Source organism: Arachis hypogaea, chromosome 20 (genome assembly GCF_003086295.3).
Source record: "Arachis hypogaea cultivar Tifrunner chromosome 20, arahy.Tifrunner.gnm2.J5K5, whole genome shotgun sequence".
NCBI lineage: Eukaryota > Viridiplantae > Streptophyta > Magnoliopsida > Fabales > Fabaceae > Arachis > Arachis hypogaea.
The window spans coordinates 43,256,725-43,278,736 of NC_092055.1; the positions used below are offsets into that span (position 1 = coordinate 43,256,725).

Sequence of the window (22,012 nt, forward strand, 5' to 3'; positions counted from 1 at the left end):
TTCTCTGACTCTAGCCTTAATGCCACAGAGACCTCACACACCCATAGTCAATGGAATTTCATGTCACATATCCAAAGTTGCTCAGATGCTCTATTGGAATCCGCAATGCAATCTCTAGCTTTAGTTCAATGCTATCCGGGTCAGGAATCTCACGGAACCCATGTAGAACAAGGGTGATTGTCACAAGTCACCCTTAATTCATAAGATGAAGAACGAGGTTATATAAGAGAATAGAATCAGACATATTGAATTAGAACAGTAATATTATTGATCCATGAAACTCAGCAGAGCTCCTAACCTTAACCTTAGGAGGTTAGTGACTCATACTATACAGCAAATACAACGAAAGGTTCGAATGGGCAAAGATCAAAAGTCCTTAACAATGGTGATCTTTGTTATATTTATACTAGTCTAGTAACTAAGAATTACAGAAAATAAGATAAACTAGTCTTATAGTGCGAAAATTCACTTCTGGGGCCCACTTGGTGAGTGTTTGGGTTGAGCTTGAGTGTCTCCCACGAGCTAGTACCCCTTCGGGGCGTTGAACACTGGCTAGGGACTCCATCACGGGGTTGGATGCCAGCTGCTCCCTTGTGGGCACTGGACGCTTAGGAATAGGGCTGGTGGCTGGCGTTGAACGCCAGTTTTGGGCCTTCATTTCCAAAGCAAAGTATGAACTATTATATATTTCTGGAAAGTTCTGGATGTTAGCTTTCTATAGCTGTTGAGAACTTGCCATTTGGACCTCTATAGCTCTAGAAAAGCTCCTTCAAGTGCACAGAGGTCAGATCCTGACAACATCTACAATCCTTTCTCTATCTCTGAATCAGACTTCTGCTCAAACTCTTCAATTTCAGTCAGAAAATACCTGAAATCACCATAAAACATACAAACTCAAAGTAGAATCCAAAAATGTGAATTTTGCACTAAAACCTATGAAAATATAATAAAACTTAAACAAAATATAATGAAAACTATATGAAAATGATGGCAAAAAGCGTATAAAATATCCGCTCATTAATTATATTTTTGTACAAATATTTACTGTAAATATAACTAATTTATTCATAACTCTACTTTCAGACTTGAAATGAAATGTGTAACAGAGACCACAACATGGTATATTAATTACTTTTCTAATGAGCTTAGTAAAATATTAAGTTGTCGATAAATTTTCATTAGTCTATTGATATAAAGTTTAGTGTAAAACTAATATACTACTATTATAGTTATATATGTTCTTATTTTTTCAGGTCTCTTTTTTTATAATTCAAGAATATTATAAATTTCAAATTATTCTATTTATATTTTACTTTGAATAAAAATAAAATAATATAATCAATACGTTTATTATATAATAATGATAATAATGTTATACTAAACTCAAAAAATTTATAATAATAAAATATTATTTTCAATTTAACATATCAAATTAAAATATAAACTCGTATATTGCGCGTATCTAACACTAGTTACTGCACGTAGAAAGCGAATCCTCCTATGTGATCTTTTGAGAGAGAGGTGCTATTAGTACAAGTCTCTAACCGCAAAATATACAGGTAATTTGTTTCCCTAACCTTTATGCGTCTAGTTTAATGGGCGGGCCGTCGTATTGGCTCAGATTACAATTCGGTCCAAATACAAACATTCCCTACGGCAATTCAAAAAGTGAGCCCATTATGTGGAGCCCAATTGAACAGCTTAACAAGAGTTCCGGATTTTGATTACTGCTCCTTCTTTCTCTTGCTCGTCTCAGACAGAGACACACTTGCAAACTTCTTTGCTCCATTTCGAACACTCTTTATCAATGCTGCTACCAGCTTCAGCTTCAATGCTACTTCCATTTCAGCTTCAACGGTAACTATTCCAAGATACAAATGGCTTGCTGCTATAGGTATCACTGTTTTCTTCTGCACCTTCATTCCCATTGCAGAACCATTCCGCTCCCACCCCGGGCTAATTTCTCAACCGTCGCAACTTCCCTTCGCAATCTTCAACCGCCAAGACCGCTTCGACAACCACGCGCCCTCGTCTACAAGGTGGCCGCACGCGCCAATGTTATTATTTTTATTTTGCTTCTGAAGTATCGCTTCGAAGGTTTATGGTCTCGTTCTCTTGTTTGCTTGCTTACGATTGTTGCGGATTCGTTTCGTTAGGGTTATTGTAGTGCGTCCAGCAACGCGAGTTTGATTCCAGAATCTTTGCAGCTCAGCAATGCGGATATTGCAGTGAACTCTGCCGCTTCCAATGGCAGAGTCATGCTCATTGATGGCACCTCAATAATTCATAGGGCCTATTACAAGCTTTTAGGTATGCAATGTTTTTATTTATTTGCTTACTTTTTGTTATTTTCATTTTGGGAGAAGAGAACTTGGATTATGTGCTGTTTATTGTATTATGTGGATTTTTCCCCTATTTTTTTTTAAAAAAAAAAAGAAAATTGTAAATGAATGTTGTTGTTCCTTTTTGTGGTGTGATAGCGAAATTGCACCATGGTCATCTAACACATGCCGATGGAAATGGAGATTGGGTTTTAACGATATTTACGGCTCTCTCACTTGTAAGTTATATGTATATGTAGATTTTTTTATTTTTTATTTTTTCATTTTAGCTTTTCGAATTGAAAGACTTTTATGTAAAATACTAAATTTAGTGGCCAATTAAAGTAAAGTAGTGTCTATTTGGCACAAATTGATTATAAAACTATTAAAACTATGGTTTAGGATAATTTCTTGTAGCCTATCCTATTCCTGAATTCAAAATTTGAAGGACTGTAAACTTGATTTTGTAGGATGACCGATCTTAGTTTCACTAATTCCTATATTCCCATATGGATTAATAATTATAAATTCTTTGAATAGAAGCATTTTGTTATGTGACAGCATTATGATTTGGGATGGACTATGCACAAGATTAGCAAAGCCATTTGTCTAATTAAATTATGGCACTTCTAGTGTCAGCAAATGCTAAATCACTAGTAGAAAATGCATGGTTTTGTGACGGCTACAATTTTACCAGTTTGCACATTATTTCAATTTCCTCTTGATGCACCTCAGACAATTAATGAGTATTTAGTTTACATCATAGAAACACTAGTGTTTTCTTGATCAAGAAGTGAGAAAAATTATGTTGTGCTCTTGAAAATCCTTCAAGCTTAGTTGCAAGTTTCTTCCATACCTTCCATTGACAATATAACTTGCATCCAATAATTTTGACTGTAATTGAGTATACAGAGAAGTTTCATTTCAGTTGATATGTGTTGTTTTTATCAATATTATTATTGGTTTCTTTTTTGCAGATTATTGATGTTCTGGAGTTTATCCCTTCCCATGTTGTGGTAAGTTTTGTCAATCATGTATTTGTGTGTGTGAAAAAGCATCTATTTCCATTAAAAGTTTTTATCACCATTTCTCTTTCCCTGGCCCATTATTTTCATTCTTATTCTTTTTTTGGTGTTTACTTATTATTGTTACTGCTGATATAGTATGGCTTCTTTTGTGTGCAGGTGGTGTTTGACCATGATGGTGAGTTATAAAGTTCTTCCTGTATATTTGTTAGTATCTTTGACTTTTTGTCTTATATTCTCCAAGCTGACAAAAATGTATCTTTGTTTTCTTTAGTCACTGGGAACTATTTTATACATTTTCTACTGAGGTGTATGCTCACTTGAATAATAAATTCTGAAATATCGCAGCTCCTGCTTTTTTTAACTTTGGGTAAATCGCAATTTGTCTTTTAGGCTAAAAAGTAACCGAAAGGAACTTTTTCTATTTAGAAACATTGAATAAGTACTGTTTGATTGCATGACTTTCCACCAAGTTCTTGCAGTGATAGTTAACAATGTTGTGTTTAGATAAAAGTTATTATGATCAGTAAAGAAAGTATCTTAGGAGGATTATTATCTTCATATTTAGTGTAGATTTCTTCTAGAAGTTGACATCTGGCCCTTTCAAAATATTTTGAAACATACATCATTTAGTTTTTCTTTCTTTCGAGAAGCTAACTTGCATTTCTCTGGTTCATTGGCTTGTAAATTCCCCCTCAGAGTCTAATAAAGAAAAACTTTTCGTTTCAGGAATTCCTTTTGGTCATTCTACTAATTCATCAAAACACTGTTTTAACGCAAAAGGTATGTTTGATTCTCAGTTTCAGTATTTTTGCATGATGAAATTGGATACAAGAGCAATACCAATATAGGACTTTGAACCCCTCTTTTTGTTGTTATTCATGGACAAGAACAGAGTTACTAAAGTTCCCAGTTATTCTCAAAAAATAATTCAGCTTTACATTTGTATTCTTGACTTCAAGTACGGTGTTCTTTCATCTGTTTCCCCCTTCTTCCAAAAAGACAACACTCCTCTAGGTCCCTCCATGTATGATACTAAATGTATATTTAGTGGTTTTTATGGAGGTGATCTGTCTGGTTTTGTTCATCACAAAATTGGAGGTAAACAAGATAATGATCTCAAGCTTTCGGTAGATATTTCAAGAAAACTTGGTTCCAGACTTTGTTGGATTCAATATTTTTCTGTTGTATTCTCAAGCTAAATTAGTTCAGCATAAATGAGGTAGGCTGAGGCTGGTTTTTCTCATATTTCTATTTCTTTCTTGAGCTTCATTGAAAAGTAAGGACCTCAATATCTATCCATTTTTCATAGTATATGCTATTGTGTGGTATGGCATGGCCTTGATCTTTTATTCTGTTCAGATTTCCACTTTGGTTCTTCACTTCAAATTAGGCTGGGCAAGCAAATTTTTCTTTTGTGGTGTTCTTATGACAATGAGTACCTGATTATAACATTTTTATTCAAACTTTACCTTCTTCGAAAATGTCTTACTATAAAGCTTTTATCTTTTTAAAGTTTCTAATTGCATTTCATCATAATCTTTTCTGCACTATTTGAAGGTCAGAATTTCCGACACAATCTATACCCTTCCTACAAGAGCAATCGCCCTCCAACTCCTGATACCATTGTTCAGGGACTTCAGTACCTAAAAGCCTCCATCAAGGCAATGTCCATCAAAGTCATTGAGGCAAGTACATGTTGCAGATATAAGTTGGTCATGGATTTTAAGGATATAATACAAATGATATAAATTTTTTTGAAAACAGGTTCCAGGTGTTGAGGCAGATGATGTGATTGGAACATTGGCCTTAAGGAATGTTAATGCTGGGTATAAGGTGATGTTATTAATTGTTGGGGAATATAAAGAATGACTCTATCTCTCTTTCACACACACGCACACATTGATGCAACTTCTTCAGATTTGACAACATACTAATCTCTTTGCTATCACAAGAAAATAAAAATAAAAATGACAATACATTAATCTCTTGAGAAAATGGAAGTGTAATCATTTGGTTTTAAGTCTGTATACTTATTATTGAATAAAATCAATGCTTAAGACATATAACAGCAGATTATTCTGATTTCTGAATGTTAACATAATGTACAGGCACAGACCAAAACCTAAAGTTGCAATCATTCTGACATGCTAGCAATCTTCTCCTTATCAGGATCGAAAAAAAAAAATCATTATCATAATTATTAATTAGGGCCTTTTTTAATTTCTTTTTGTGCTATATACAGAATGTTGATTGTTGTGTGAGAAGACAAATGCATGACATATTGCTTTCCTTATGGAAAATACCCTTGCTGATACTACTAATTCACTGATGATTATCTGGTCTTGATGAATGGTAGGTACGAGTTGTCTCCCCAGACAAAGACTTTTTTCAGATTCTGTCTCCTTCATTACGCCTCCTTAGAATTGCTCCACGAGGAGATCAGTAAGTACCAAAGATGATTTTCTCTTCTCTGTTACGTGGTAGCTAATCTGCTAATGATCTATGCAATGACAACAAATGAATGAGAAATCATTCATGAAAGGGTTTGACCTTTTTTCCCGTCCCTCTTAACATCTTATCTGTAAAAATTACTTTACCAAAATAACAAAATTGAAAAGGATAGAAACCTATTTTAATCCACCTCCTGCAATCCTCTGTTGCAAAATGTAGCTGTTTACTAGTTTTTAAAAATCACCTCTTGACAGTTGTGTGAACTTTCATAAATAAGTAAATAAAAAGCTGTATTACAGGTATTGGATTGTTGCTGGATGTTGAATAATAATTCAGCAATATGCTTCCCCTTAAATCAAATTTGAATATTGCAACAAGTTACTGCAGAAATAGTTAAGAACTTAATATGCTTCCCCTTTTACTGGGATTGTAGTAGAAAGAATAGTATGAGGGATCTGGTTTTCTTATTTGAATGATAAACTGGACTAAAGAAAAAAGTTTCAAGGATGATTTAGAATTTAATTAAGAATTTTCTTTAAAAAAGAAAGAATGGTAGATAATGTAAATACAACCACAAAAATCAAGAAAAGATCTCAAAAAGGTAAAAGAGGAATTTTTATTTTATATTTATATTAATATGGGAAGCATGACCTACCAATATGAGGGCGTCATCTCTGATAAATGGATCAGAGCAAATAAGATGTTTCGCTTTTTAGAGTAAGTATTCCTTGCCCTTTAATTTGTTTCTTGTTTTTTACTTTCACAAAGTACAAAGTAGCTTACTCATATGTTCAATTTTAATTATTTCCGCCATTTAGGATGGTTTCATTTGGAGTTGAGGACTTTGAAAAACGATATGGAGGTCTTAAACCATCACAGTTTGCAGATATGGTTGCACTTTCCGGTGACAGATCTGATAACATTCCAGGTTATTTTCCCTTCTCCATGTTTACATCATTTGTTGAAGTGTGAAAAGGGAAATCAAACGGGTTTACTGATAGCATGGGAGTCTTTTTGACTTTGAGGATACGCTTAGGTTCTTATTAGTCGCATTTTTTTTATAAGATTATGATGTTTTTTATTTTAAAGTCTTATAATGTTAGCAGTGTTAGTACTAGTCACACTATACTCTAGATTATGAGTATAAATAATGGTACCATTACTGCATTATCTTTTTTGTAAAACATATTTTATCTTCTCTCTTTATTTCTCTATAAGTTCAATGTGACAATAATCCTATAACATCACTTAAAAATTAAAAAGAACGTGAGGAAGTTACTTATTGCAGATGATAGACTTGCTGAAGTTTTAGCAGGATGGTTCTTAAAACATGATTGACTTGCTAAGTGGTGCTTAACTCTGCTAATGATAGTATGAAGTTGACAATTTTTTTTCAACTTTGCTTCTTATTTTGATTGTACCTGACTGGAAATAAATAATATAAGCGATGTTGGTTCACTGTTTTTTTGCACCATGTCTTGGCATATTTTTAATATGAATTTTTCATTCTAATTAAGATATATAAGGAAATAAAAGTAGCAGTGAATCATCCCATTCTACAAGGAATCTCATTCTTATATTCTAGGGTAATTTCTATATTGTGGAATCAAGCTCTGGGCTGGAATTTTCATTCCTTCTCCACTTAATGAATCATCATTGCTACAGAATATAGACAGTAGACAAGAATGGGTTACTGTCCTTTCCAAGTATTCACGTATAACATATAAGCTTCTGGAGTTAAGTATTTGACACAAAATAGTACTTTGTAAAAGCAGGAGTCAGCGGGATTGGAGATGTTTATGCTGTGCAATTGATCAGTAAATTTGGTAAGGTTCTAAAACTCTCTAGTACAGATAGGATTGTACTTTCTTATGCTTATGAATGTATTTCTTAAGTCATATTTCTTTGCTTTGCTTTGCTTATATGTGCAGGCACATTGGAGAGGTTATTGGAATGTGTTGATCAAATAGAAGAGGATCGCATTAGAAAGGTATTCCTGATCAATTATTATGCTTATATGTGTAACATTAAAGTTGCACTAGTGATGGTTATATTGGTTTTGGAACTTGTGTCTGGTTCAACATGATAAACAAGGTTTCTTGATGCAATTGGCATCTGAATGTAATTATAACCTTGTCTGTTACGATAATAAAAGGGCAGCCCGGTGTGTAAACATCCCGCATTAACGTAGGGTTCGGGGAAGGGTTGCACCCAAAGGGTGTAATTTACGCATCCTAACCTGATAATTACATCAGTGGTTGCTTCCATGACTTGAACCCATGACCTTGAGGTCACACGGAGACAACTCAACGTTGCTTCAAGGCTCCCCTTCAACCTTATCTGTTTCTATATATGATAATAATTGGCATCTGGATCTAATATTGTCATTTCATTTGCCATTTCCCTTGTAGACGTTGATTGAAAATGCTGAGCAGGCACGCTTAAGCAAGGAACTGGCAAGCATCTAGATCTCTGATATTTTCTTTTCTTCCTACACTTTTCTTGTATATTTTATTTTTCCTTTTCCAGATCTGCATGTCCTGTATTCTACAAGTTTATATATTACAGCTTGATATTATGTGACAGGCATTGTTGCGTTCTGATCTTCCATTCTACATGGTGCCATTTGCTACAAAAGATATCTTATTCAAGAAACCAGAGGTTTGTGGCATCAGAGTCGGTTTGAGTTTTAAATTTTACCTTTATATTTTTTAATTAGTTTATGGCATGTCTTTCAGTCCTATTGTGAACTCTTTTTTAAAGCCCTAATAATGGTGTGCGTCTTTCTTAAGGAATCAAATTATTATGTTTTTGATGGGAACAATAATTTTTTCCAGATTCTAATGCATTTCAAAATCATCAAAACTGTTTTATTTTGATTGCTCGACTTTGCAAAACCCTTTTTTATGGAGTTGAAAATGGGAAAACTTACCATTAAATTATTAGTTGCCCTTCAAATTCATAATTGAACACCATAATCATATGCATTGCTATAAACTCGAGTATATTAGTACCATGAATTCTTGCTTTAACCCGTGTAAAATAAATTGTGTACAGGACAATGGTAGTAAATTCAACAGCCTTTTAACTGCTATCAGTGCATATGCTGAAGGGTTTTCAGCTGATCCTATTATCAGGAGAGCATTTCATCTGTGGAGAAAGTTGGAATCAAGATAAATTTACCAAGTCATCAGGTTCTTTTTTATTTGTACCTATTTTTGTATAGAGCGCATTTGTTGATTACAACATGCCAATCCTGGAACACCATTAGTATTCTCGAGTGTATAGTAACTAGTAAGCGCACTCCAGTGATTGTTCTGCAACATATTCAACATTAGGTTTATCTAAAAAATTTAATTCATTCTTCGTAATTCATCTCATGGAGCTTTTTTTTTTGGTTAGATGGATTGGACAATCTCCAATCTTAGACATTTACAACATCACAAGCACACACTACACACTCGCACACGCAACATTTAACTATTTGGCCTCAGTCAAGTTTCAAACCCGGGTGCGCCACTAGACCAAAAGCCTTAGCTGCATCTCATAGAGCTGGTATGCACTCTTGTCCCCTTTTTTTCCATTGTGGGTATGCATTTTCATTTTTGTTAGCATTTTAGCTTAATATGGTAGAGAGGGGCACAAAATAGTTTGCCAAGAAAGTTTCTTGATGGTTTGTGGTTAAATTTCATTTGAGTTTAATTTGTATGCACAGGTGAATTTAAGGGTAATGCTACGGTGAAAAGTGAAATTTTGGTAAAAAATGGTAATTGTTTTTATTTTTTAGTAAAGAAAAAGTTCACCAGACAAAATTTATCATGGGCAATGTATGTGCTTTTTATAAATTTTGTAAAAAACTTTACTCTTCACCTAATTCAACTCTTCCCAAGAGAAATTTCTTGAATTTAAAGGCTTCAGGTTATGGTTCTATAAAATACCTCTTTTTTATTTTTGATTTAGCAAATTTTTTTTAATTTTAAATCCAGTTTAGTTTGCTCCCTTACAAAATCGAAAAGCAAAATTTTTATAGGGACCATTTAGGGAGTAATGATCCCTAATTTGAATAGACCCATGTCTAATTTTTATGTAGTCTATTCTAAAAATGCATTAGTAAATACCTATGAAGCACAGACACTTCGTTGAGTTACTGTGTCCGTGTGTCAGACACATTTCGAACACGACACTCACCGATACTCGTCCAACATACGTGTCTGCTGTATCCAATCGTGTTTTAATAAAAAGTAAAAAAATTCTTCTCCGGATATGCTTGGACACACCTAAATACCATCATGTGTCAGTGTGTCCGATCGTATTTTTAACATATATTCTTGAAATAAATTTAGATATAGTATATATTATTATTTATTAAAATAAAAATATTTTAAATACTTGATATAATTAAAATAAGATATTAAAAATAATTAAAAAAAATTAATTTATATTTTAATATCAATAAAATATCAAAATATCATTACGATTTATCTAAAAAATACTTTATATTTTATATGTATACGTGTCCCGTGTCTTATAAGATTTTAAAATTTGTGTGTCGGTATGTCTTATGTCTGTGTTAGTGTCCGTGCATCATAGGTGAATACTACTTTATATAAAAATATTCTTACATATTTTATATAAATCAATTCTAAAATATATGAACTTATTCAAACTTTACCACATCAAATGATGACAAATATTGACCTAATTAATTCTAAAATATATGAACTTATTTTAACTTTACCACATCAAATGATGACAAATAAAAAATATAAAACCATTTTTTTAATTCTATTCATTTACAAGTATACACAATTCGGATGATACCAAGGTTTCATTATCTTTGTTAAAACCTAAATAAATGATACATTGTTCATTTGAATGATGTTACTGAGGTTGCAAAAACCAAACTGGTCAATAAATCGATCGATCGACTGACTGGTTCAATAATTCAATGGTCGAATTGTGATTGTACTGGTTTAATTAAATATAAAAGAAAATCAAAACCCAATAGGTATTAATCATATTGCAAAAGAAAAAGCATTAGGAAGTTCTTTGGTGCCTATGATTGTGTTTAAATTGCCTAAAAATAGAGATAGAAGAAAATGAGATCTACTCTTTTATTTTTGAATTCTATGTCTAAAATTTAAACACTATAGAAAACACCAAAACTACTATATGAAACTAACAAATATCAACACCTCCTAAGCTTGCTCTCGAGTCTGGTATGGAGCCACATTGTATAAACTGCAAGAACTCAATCTCATTGTCCCACCACAAACCTCAAAATCAACACACCTAATCACAACAAAAGAAACAAACATAATAATCATATACGAGGCCACAATTGAGAAGGAATGTTTAAAGCACAATTCTCAACCAAATCAAATTGCATAGTGTTTCGAGAGTTATTTGAAATGGTGATTTGGGCCTGAATGTGAGGTCCAAATCCCTTGGTATGGCAATGTCTGACTTCTTTGGTGTCGAGATTCTACTTGTCCGAGTTCCTCGTGCAAGGTGGGAGTGGTACCTGCAAGAGACTCCGATACTTAAGTTAGCAAGGACTTTGAGCATGTTTTAGTAGAGTAGAACGTGAATATACCTGAGAGGTGACAGCTACCTGTTTAAGCAGGATAGCCTACCTTCCTTATATGGATGTCCGACCTCTTTTAAGAGGTCGAGTATGCTGCTGTAGGCCATCTTTTTTAGATAGGCCTTTTGTATTTGTTGAGCCTGGCTTTTATTTATTGGGTTAAGGTATGAACAATGCCCTTGTTTGAGTCCGGATCTTTTTATGGGTCAGGCTCAAGCATCTCGTGCCTTCTATTTTTGATGTCAATCATGTTGTCATTGAAAGGTCAGGTTATCCAACATGTTTGAAATTTTCGAACATTGCTTTTTTAATGATGGGCGAACGTTACACGTCATTTTTTTCTTGGAATCCGTGTGCGTTTTGAGGAGTAAAGGAGCCGTTTGTGCTTTGTCTCTTATAAAAAGACTCTTCAACTCTTTTTCTTTCCTTTTCCTTATTTATGAAAAACTGCTTCATTTCCATTTCCTTTTCTTTCACAAAGAACTTCCCTGTGCTCTTCGATCACTTCTGCCGCTTCCAAGACTTCTTTATCTTGGACTCTGAAGGGTTTCGCTTTGCCGTCGTAAAGAGGAACGTTCGTGGTTCTTGCTGCTTTAGATGTGCCCCCTCTTTTTCCTGCGATCCCCATCGAGGTTGGTTTCTTTGCTTTGTTTTGAATATTTATCTTGTGCTCCTGAGTCTTCCTTGTGTATGTGTGAAGACTATGAAAAACTGTTTCTTATGCGGATATGATTCTTCTTTCTTTTCTTTCCTTTCTAAGAAATGCTTGAAATTGAAATCGAAATTGAAACCGCTATCTTTTTGTTGTTTTAAGGAAAAATGTTTGCTTTGAGCTGTGTTGTTTTTAACTGTCACCGTGGGTGTTATTTCCCGCAGATGGCGGCGTTGTTATGTGACAAGGTTGCATGGTAGGGACGTCATTTGATTGTTTTAGAGAAAATGTGGAAATGAATTTTGCTATTTTTGCTGTCTTTGCCCGACTTATTTTGGATGAGGTCCGACTTCTTTTTAGTGATAATTTTTTACTTTTGTATCTGTAGGTATAGCCTTTATGACTCGCTTTGTTCTTTCTAATATGTCGACCAAAGTCCCTTCTAGTCTTTGAGCTTGGGTAGATACTATTGTCCTTTCTTGTGTCCCTGTGATCGATAGAGAGTATTGTCACGAGTTTTGTTGGCATCATAGAATATGTGAGGACAAGGAAGACGAGAGAAACTGAGTTAGTGGCGTCCAATCCGGAACAGAGGGTGTGTTTTCCCCTTTTAGAGGACTCTGAGCGACCTTTCTTTTATGCTTACGACTGTTTCTTCACTCGTCTAAGTATCCGATTTCCTTTTACCGCTTTTGAAATCAATGTACTGTGGTCTTGCAACCTTGCCCCTTCTCAATTGCACCCGAATTATTGGGCCTTCCTGAAAATGTACCAGCTCCTATGTCAGGAGCTGGATGCTCCTATGTCAGGAGCTGGATGTCCGGCCTTCGATGAATATGTTTTTTTATCTTTCTGTTGCAACCAAACCCTATAGTTCCACAAAGAAGTTGGGTTGGATATCCTTTTGAGCTGTTTAAGGTCGGAAGGTTTTTGCCATTTTTGACGACTCTTTTCACAACTTTAAGAACCACTTTTTCAAAGTTCGAGGCGTTGAGGGAGTCCGTCCTTTCTTTTTAGGTGAAAACCACGAGCCTCATTTCCCCCTGTATTGGCAAGACACCTTGGTCATCCTTAAGCCTGACTATAAGGATTTAGATGACCTTGAAAAGAGTGTTGTAGACCTTTTTCTGGATGTTTGGGGCCGAGCTCCTTACTTGGATACGAAAAGATTCTTATGGGATCCTAGTCTTTTGAAGCCCAAGCTGGGTAGCTCTCTTTCTCTTGGCTTTTTTGATTTTTTGTTAACATTATTGTTGTCTTTTCTTAACTTTTTCTTTGTTTTTTGTAGAGTATGGCTCCGAAATCTGCTCATATGAGGACTCTTAGGAACGCAAAAAAAGAATGGGGCAACTCGGAATCTTCAATTACAAAGAGAACTCGGGTCCTCCTCTGCCCGATCTCCGAAGAAATCAGAGTCCGATCCTTCGGATTCAAAGATTATCATCCCGACCCCTGCTTCCCGGCTTATTCCTATGGATCCTTCTCCTCAATCTCCTTCTTAAGTAGAATCCCCCTTTAAGAAACAGAAGGTGGATGAGGGGGTATCATTTATTCGAGGAATTTTGATGCCTTGGCCTGGGGTGAAGAGAACATTCTCCCCTATTACTATGTGAGTACCGACGATTTGGCCCTTCAGAATCATCTGCAAACCTTAGCTCATGGCAGGCTTCGCAGTGCTGGGGGGTGTGCCACTTTGGCCAGGGAGCTGAGAGGCACACCTATACAGGCCACGGCTAGCGCTCTAGTGGCTGCCTGTGCTGATGTGGAGAGACTTAACGAGATTAAGAATGAGCTGGAGCAAGAGAGGGAGACTTTGAGAACCGATCTATTGAGAGCTCGGGAGAGGTTAGTGAAGTGGGAGGCTGCTGCTGCTTTAGCAGAGGAGAAGATGAAGTCGGAGGTGAGCTATACCCGAGTCTTTGGAGAAAAGATGGAACTCCAAGAGGAGTTGGAGAAGATGAAGGAGAGATGTGATGAACTTGAGGAGTCGGCTGCACTGGTGATGGACAAGATGTTTGAGAACCTAGAAGCCCAGATCAAGGTTCTGGCTCCCGACCTTGATCTTTCTCTTTTTAGCACAGACAATATTGTGGTGGACGGTAAGATCTTCCCTGCTCCTAAGGAAGATGAGAACGAGCCTCCCCTTAACCTGAAGACTTCGGAAGCACAGCCTGAAGTTATCGTCATGGAGACCTCTTCTTTGGCTCCTGCTGGCATTCCTGCCGTGCCAGTGTCATGCTCATCCTCCAACTCCTTCGGCCAAGAAAGATGTGGTTACAGGCGAGGACCTCACTCCTCTTTGAGAAGTCTTGAGCCTTTTGTATTCTTGCTTTAGATTTTTGGTACGGCCTGACCTGTGGGCCTTATAACGCTTTTTTTATAATAACTTGTAATTTTTTCGAACACTTTTACCTTCTATTTAGTTGTTTTCACAAGTTACTTTTTTATGTAGTGTTCAAAACTTTTTTTTATTATTTTATATTGCAAAGTACCCTTCTACTTTTTGAAATAAAGTTATGTTCTCGTAGGAGGGTATGGTTTGCTTTGACTTTTGAGTCTTTAGCAAATTTTGAGATTTATCAGTTTTCTTTTGTAGATCCGACTTCGAGTAGTTACATTTACAACTCGTTCTTTATCCGATCTCTTGGAAGTTGCTTTGTACGAGATGTTTATATAACTTCTTACATTAATTTGTACCTCGTCGCTTCATCTTACCAACCATTTTTAGGTCGGACAATAATTTTTGCGATTTGTCCTGCTTAAACTAATGTGTTCAAGAATAGGAAACTTTTGAAGAAAGAAAAAGGATAGGAATTGTTCTTAATAATAGATTCCTTTACAAATAAATTTTACTAGAGGCTCGGGTGCCTCTAGCCCTCGTGCTAGTGCCGTGTTAAAAAATCCTTATAATCGGGAAAAAGAGTATACCAAGGAACGAGGTTTGATTTATCTAGCTGTAGCATTTTCTAAGGTTACATGCGTGCCAAGACCTCGGAAGCTCTCGTCCTTGGAGGTCGGACACTTTGTAACAACCTTTGCCTAAGACCTCTACTATCTTTTTGTAAGGTCCTTTCCAATTTGCAGCTAACTTTTCTTCTCCTAATTTCTGCACTCCGATGTCATTTTGGATCAGGATTAGGTGGTTGGTGGCGAACTTCCTTTTGATCACCATTTGGTTATACCTTAGAGTCATCCTTTGCTTTAGAGCTTCCTCCTTAATCCGAGCTCTTTCTCAGACTTCGGGGAGGAGGTCGAACTCTTCCTTCTATACTTGAATGTTAACTCCTTCATTATAGAATATGACTCTAGCCTCTAGGTGATTTTTTTGCTATTTCTATGGGAATCATGGTCTCCATTCCGTAAGTAAGTCAAAAAGGTGATTCTCCCATTGTAGAATGTGGAGTAGTCTGATATGCCCACAAGACTTGAGGGAGCTCGTCATCCCAAGCCCCTTTTCTGTTTTGTAGTTAGCGTTTTAACTCGGCCAATATGACTTTGTTGGCAGCTTCAGTCTGTCCATTGGCCTAGGGATGCTCTACCGATGTGAACTAGTGTTTTATTTTTAGGTCGGCTACTAAGTTCCTAAAGATTCAGTCAGTAAATTGAGTCTCATTATCCGTGGTGATGGAATGGAAAACTCCAAACCTTATGACAATGTTCTTATGCAGAAATTTCCGACTTCTTTGGGCAATGATAGTTGTTAACGGCTCTGCCTCAATCCATTTAGTGAAGTTGTCAATCCTTACCATGAGGTATTTGACTTGGCCCGGTGCTTATGGAAATGGTCCGAGTAGACCAAGGTCCCATTTCGTGAATGGCCATGGTGAGGTAATGCTAATGAGCTCTTCAGGAGGTGCCACGTGAAAATTAGCATGTTTCTGACAAAGTAGACATGTCTTAACAAACTCGGTTGCCTCTTTCTGTAAGGTCAGCCAAAAAAAGCCAGCTCTGATCACTTTTTTGGCTAGTGACCAAGCTCCTAAGTGATTTTCACATATACCACTATGTACGTCTTCTAGGACTTCCTTTGTGTTGGAGGTCAGGACGCATTTTAAGAGGGCTGTTGAGATCTCTCTTTTGTATAAGACATTGTGGACCAGTGTGTAATTTTGTGCCCCTTTTACGAGCCTTCTGGCTTCCTTTTCATCCTTGGGGAGTACATCTAATCTGAGGTAGTTGACTATGGGAGTCATCAACCCTAAATTTTGATTTGATATAGTCAGTACTTCCTCCTCCTTTGATATGGATGGTAATTGCAGAGTCTCTTGAATGAGATTTTTATTGTTGCCCCCTGGCTTGGTGCTGGCTAATTTTGAGAGAGCATCGGCTCGGACGTTGGATTTTCGGGCTATATGTCGGACCTCACTTTCTGAGAAGTGTATCAGTTGTTCTCGAGTTTTACCCAAGTATTTCTTCATAGTGGGTCTTTAGCTTGATAAGTGCCATTAATTTGCGAAGTTATTACTTGCGAATCACTGAACACCACTACTTTTTCTGCCTCCACTTCTTTAGCCAGCAAGTAGGGTTTCATACTTTGCTTGATTGTTAGAAGCAAGGAACTCGAATCTTAAAGAGAGTTCTATCCGAGTTTTTTGGTCGCTTTCTAGAATAACACCTGCTCCACTTCCAACTTTATTTCATGATCCATCAACGTATAGACTCCATATCACTGGGTTTCCCAGACTTTCAGTGTATTCGGCAATAAAGTCGACAAGGTATTGTTGTTTAATTATTGTCCAAGCTTCGTACTTTATGTCAAATTCGGACAGTTTCATAGCCCATTATAACATCCGACCTGCCAAGTCCGTCTTTTGAAAAATGTGTTTCATTAGTTAATTAGTATGGATTTTGATGGTGTGAGCCTAGAAGTAAGGTCAGAGCCTTCGAGATGTGAGGATAAAGGCATAAGCAAACTTGTCTATCTTTTGATAGCTCAATTCTGTCCCCTGTAGGCTTTGCTGATGAAATAGATAGGTTGTTGCCCTTTTTCGTTTTTTCAGACCAGGACTGAAGCTATAGCTCGGCTTCCTACTGATAGATATAGCATGAGCTCTACCCCTGTGATAGGTCGAGTAAGTATGGGTGGATGCCACATGAATGCTTTAAAGTCTTGGAAGACTTGTTCGCATTCTGGGGTCCATTCGAATTGCTTCCCTTTCCTTAGGATTGAGTAAAGGAAAAGTGATTTCAGGGCTGACCCGGCTAAAAATATGGATAGAGTTGTTAACATTTCATTTAGTTGTTGGATCTCTTTGACATAAGTTGGGCTCTTCATGTTGAGTATAGCCTGACATTTTTTCGGGTTTGCTTCTATGCCTCTTTGAGTTAACATGAAGCCCAGGAACTTCCCAACTTCTATTACGGGTGTGCATGGCCCGGCCCGGCTCGAAGACCCAACCCGGCCCCGAACACTTTAAGGGCTAATTTGGGATGATTTCATCAGGTCTAGGGTCGGGTAAAGGTCTCAAAAATAGACCGGTCATTATTTCGGGTCGGGTCCGGGCCATGGCTCGGGTCACCCGAAATCGGCCCGGTGATCCGGTCATCATACACAATTGATATTTTGTGTATTAGTGATGGATGATGGCTATTCTTATGTGGAATTTAAGTATTGTAAACCTTAATATTTTGTGTAATTAGTTATTATAAGACTATAAGTTAATGTTTTATGTTTAAAATGCATAAGATTTTAGACTAATTAATGCATAATATTGTGTTATTTGTATTGATTTAAATATTTGGTGTTATTAGACAATATTAGTATTGATTATGATTATATTTTAATTTTAGAGAAACATTGATTTTTGTTATATTTTTCTAAGTAAATTTTATCATGTCAAATAATGGTTGGAGTCTTGAAAATTTGGATATTTTCACATGCTAGCTTATAAGAAGGTATCAAGGTAATGTAATGTTAATGGCCCAGTTTTCACCCAGATTTTATCCGGTATAATCGTAGCCCGAAAGTGTATAGGTTTCATCGGGTCTAGGGTTGGGTTCGAGTCTAATAAATAGGCTCGGTATATATTTTGGGCGGATTCTGGGTCACATCAAACCCGATTTTACCCAACCCATGCACACCCCTAGCTTCTACTGCAAAAGTGCATTTTGAGGAATTTAACCTCATTTTATGGTTCCTTATAGTAGAGAATACCTTGGAGAGGTCGGACAAGCATGTCGTCTATGGTCAAGCATGTCGGACAAGCTGTCATCTTTGGATTTAACCTCCCAGCTTCCCAGCGTCCTCTTTGGTCTTAACGAGCATGTCGTCCACGTATACCTCCATAAATTTTTCTATGTGAGCGGAGAACACTTTGTTCATTAATTGTTGGTATGTGGCCCCTGCGTTCTTTAATCCAAAAGGCATTACTATGTAGCAATAGTTAGCCTTTGGAGTTATGAATGAGGTCTTCTTTTGATCCGGTTTATACATCGAAATTTGATTGTATCCCGAGTAGGCATCCATAAAGGACAAATATCTATAGCCTGAGGCTAAGTCGACCATAGCATTAATGCTGGGGAATGGATAAGGATCCTTAGGGCAGGCTTTATTGAGATCGATATAATCAACACACATTTTGTACTTTCCGTTTTGTTTTTTCACCAACACAACGTTAGCTAACCATAGTGGATCTTTTACCTCCCTTATAAACCCTGCCTCCAGCAAGACTTGTATTTGTTCTTCTATGACCTGTGTCCGTTCTGTTCCGAGCTTCCTGCGCTTTTGTTGAACAGGTTGAGAGCTCGGATATACTGCAAGTTTATGGGACATCAAGTCGGGATTTATGCCGGGCATGTCAGAAGCTTTCTAGGCAAAGAGATCGGAGTTTTCCCTTAACAAGTCAACAAGTTGTTCCTTCAGGCTTCCTTCTAAGTTTGCCCTTATGCTCGTTGTCTTATCAGGATGGTTTGCAATTTGTACCTCTTCTATTTTACCCTCAGGTTGGGGCGCAATTCTTCACGAGTTCGGACCCCTCCTAACTCGATGGTGTTGACCTCTTTTCTTCCTGAATTGCCTTTCAAATTGAGGCTTTCATTGTAACATTTTCGTGCCAACTTTTGGTCCCTCTTTACAGTTGCGATCCCTTCTGCTGTGGAAAACTTCATGTAGAGGTGAGGAGTAGAAACAACAGCTGCCAATCAGTTCAAGGTAGTCTGGCCTATTAAGGCATTGTAGGCCAAGTTTACATCGACTACGATGTAGTCGATGCTTAGCGTTTTTGACCTAGTACCTTTTCCAAAAGTGGTATACAATGAGATGTAACCAAGAGGTTGGATTGGGGTATCTCCCAGTCCGAAGAGGCTGTCTGGGTATGTCTTTAGATCCTTTTCTTCTAACCCGAGCTTGTCAAAAGCGGGTTTGAACAAGATATCAGCCGAGATACCTTGATCTATCAAGGTTCTGTGGAGGTTAAGTGTTTGTCAGGATCATAGTTATCACCATAAGGTCGTCATGCCCAAGTAATATTCCTTGAGCATCTTCTTTAGTGAACGAAATAGTGGGCAAGTTGGTCATTTGACTATCTTTCCCGACTTGATATACCTCCTTGAGGTGTCTTTTTCGTGATAATTTCGATATTCCTCCTCCTCCTGCAAACCCCCGTTGATCATGTAAATATGTCGTTCTGGGGTATGAGGAGGACGTTTAGGTCGTCCTCCTTCCTCTTCTCGTCTTCTTTTTCTCGGGTCTTCCGATCTGTCGGCCAAGTATCTGTCAAGTAGGCTTTTTCTGGCCAACTTTTCTATGACATTCTTCAAGTCGTAGCATTCGTTGGTGGAATGTCCATAGAGCTTATGATACTCGCATTATTCTGTTCGACTTTCAGCTTTCTTGTGTTTAATCGGACAAGGAGGTAGAAGCTTCTCCGTATGGCATATTTCTCTATACACATCCACCAGGGAGACCCTTAAAGGAGTGTAGTTATGGTACTTTTGGGCTTTTCTATGTTCTGCTCCTCTCTCTTTTTGGGCTCCTTTTCCTTTTTCCGAGGGTAGTAGGGCAGGTTTGTCCGTAGAAAAGGTTCCCTAAGTCGGGAGTTTTCTTCTATGTTGATGTATTTTTCTGTCCTTTCTTGAACTTCGTTCAAAGAAGTCGGGTGTCGTTTGGATATTGACTGGAAAAATAGTCCTTCTCTGAGACCATTGACTAAGCCCATGATTACGGCTTCAGTGGGCAGATTTTGAATTTCTATGCAAGCCTTGTTGAACCTTTCCATATAGTCGCGAAGAGTCTCGCCAACTTCTTGCTTAACTCCCAACAAGCTCGGGGCATGCTTGGTTTTATCCTTTTAGATAGAGAATCTAGTTAAAAACTTTCTAGCAAGATCGTCGAAGCTGGTTATTGATTTGGGTGGCAAGTTATCGAACCACTTGATGGCCGCCTTCGTTAAATTAGTCGAGAAGTCCTTACAACGGGTGGCGTCAGAAGCGTCGACCAGGTACATTCTACTTTTGAAGTTATTGAGGTGGTGGCTTGGGTTAGATGTTCCGTCATAGAGATCCATGTCGGGGGATTTGAAATTCCTGGGAACTTTGGCCCTCGTGATCTCTTCTGTGAACGGATCTTTTCCTCTCAAGGGGTTTTCATCACGATCCGCCGGTCATTCCTATTTCGTAGATCAACTTCCAGCTTCCGAAGCTTTTGTTCTAGCTCCTTTTGTCATCTCACCTCTCTTTGTAACTCTCGTTCTGCTTTTCTTTGTCGTTCAACCTCGTGTTCGAGCTGTTCTAGTCGATCCCCCTGGCCATGAACTAGGTCCAGGATCTTGGTTGTATAAGGGCAGTCCTCATTCTCGGGATGGTGGATTTCAGAATGGATCCTCCTTGGGTGGGGATTTCCCGAAGTTCCTTTCCCGTAAAGCCCTTGAGGGTGTTATGGTGGAAGAGGAAGCACGATGGCCTGGCCTTCTGGCTGAGTTCTAGCTCAGATTTAGATGCCGTGTGGCCATCTTCATGTTGGTATTTCGCCATTGTCAGATGGTGAATTCTAAGTCCCCGCAACGGCGCTAATGTTTTGAGGGTTACCTGAAATAGTGTTTGTCCAGATCCCTTGGTATGGCAGCGTCCAACCTCTTTGGTACCCAGGTGTTGCCTGTCCGAGTTCTTCATGAGGAGGTAGGAAGTGATACCTGCAAGTGATTCTGATGCTTCAGTGTATTTATAGTAGAGTCAATAACCATTTTTTTTAGAGTAGTTCAATCTTTTCTGATGAATAACTGTTCCTTTTATCTTGAGAGTTTGTTAGGACTTATCTTATCACAGAAGATAAAGATTCCAGTCGAGATTCCTGGAGAAACCTACCTGTTTGAGCAAGATAGCCTAGCTCCCTTATGTGGGTGTCCGTCCTCTTTTAAGAGGTCGGGTATGCTGCTGTAGGCCATCTTTTTTATATGGATATTTTGTATTTGTTGGGCCTGACTTTTATTTATTGGGTCAGGATATGAACACATAGCATCAGAAATATTTCACCTCTCTTAATAGTCATATACGAGGCCACAATTGAAATTCCATTCACCAAAGAATTAATTACTTCAAATAACTCAAACATGGTATTTCTTAGGCCACACTAATTCCTAATATATTAATTAATATCTGTATCCTATCATACTAGAACTGAATTGAAACTCAAACTCTAGAAATTCGTTAACAAACATAAACACGTGCAAATACAATTACGAAGAAGCATTACCAATTAGGACAAACCAAAATAGAATATTAATAACAGATCAGAGCATGTGACCTGAGAAATAAGGACATATACCTGATTGGTGCGAGCACAATCAACCAAATCAGAGCCATCGAGGATGAGGAGGCAAGGGAGGAACGACGGTAACAAAGTGAGCTCGAAGGAACACGATAGTAACAAAGTGCTTGAAGACAGTGACGCTGGGGACAGAGTTTGCATAGACGAGAAGACGGCCGAGCAGGAACAATTCGTGACGGCAAGAAAAGATCTTCGAGCAAAGGTTTCATG

General features: G+C 37.4%; 1 protein-coding gene and 1 long non-coding RNA gene across 6 annotated transcripts; one reads left to right on the plus strand and one right to left on the minus strand.

Annotated features, from left to right (window-relative positions):
• Nucleotides 1–1,728: 1,728 nt before the first annotated feature.
• LOC112783741 (uncharacterized) lies at nucleotides 1,729–9,171 on the plus strand. 5 transcript variants are annotated; one of them, XM_025826790.3, is made up of 15 exons: nucleotides 1,729–2,039; nucleotides 2,157–2,310; nucleotides 2,481–2,560; nucleotides 3,299–3,337; nucleotides 3,506–3,524; nucleotides 4,076–4,129; nucleotides 4,907–5,034; nucleotides 5,114–5,182; nucleotides 5,706–5,791; nucleotides 6,619–6,728; nucleotides 7,576–7,626; nucleotides 7,732–7,790; nucleotides 8,212–8,256; nucleotides 8,387–8,461; nucleotides 8,858–9,171. In XM_025826790.3, the coding sequence occupies exons 1-15, from the start codon at nucleotides 1,878–1,880 to the stop codon at nucleotides 8,975–8,977; spliced, it is 1,251 nt and encodes a 416-aa protein (XP_025682575.1). In that variant the 5' UTR covers nucleotides 1,729–1,877; the 3' UTR covers nucleotides 8,978–9,171. The 5 variants fall into 5 exon arrangements, with proteins under 5 accessions (XP_025682575.1, XP_029152239.1, XP_025682576.1 ...); XM_029296406.2 differs by having other exon boundaries at nucleotides 2,208–2,310; XM_029296407.2 differs by lacking the exon at nucleotides 1,729–2,039 and adding an exon at nucleotides 2,079–2,097 and having other exon boundaries at nucleotides 2,208–2,310.
• Nucleotides 9,172–10,803: 1,632 nt separating this feature from the next.
• On the minus strand, nucleotides 10,804–21,936 carry LOC140182637 (uncharacterized). The gene is made up of 3 exons (XR_011878612.1): nucleotides 21,800–21,936; nucleotides 21,064–21,167; nucleotides 10,804–11,092 (listed from the first exon to the last, which is right to left on the minus strand). It is a non-coding gene; the product is annotated as an uncharacterized lncRNA (long non-coding RNA).
• Between the last annotated feature and the right edge of the window lie 76 nt (nucleotides 21,937–22,012).

What these genes read in the sequence shown, in the direction of transcription:
- LOC112783741 (XM_025826790.3), top strand. Translation starts at nt 1,878, where the DNA reads ATGGCTTGCTGCTATAGGTATCACTGTTTTCTTCTGCACCTTCATTCC. An exon ending in CACGCGCCCTCGTCTACAAG is followed by an intron (nt 2,040 to 2,156) that starts GTGGCCGCACGC and finishes TCGTTTCGTTAG; the next exon opens with GGTTATTGTAGTGCGTCCAG. An exon ending in CACGCTTAAGCAAGGAACTG is followed by an intron (nt 8,257 to 8,386) that starts GCAAGCATCTAG and finishes ATTATGTGACAG; the next exon opens with GCATTGTTGCGTTCTGATCT.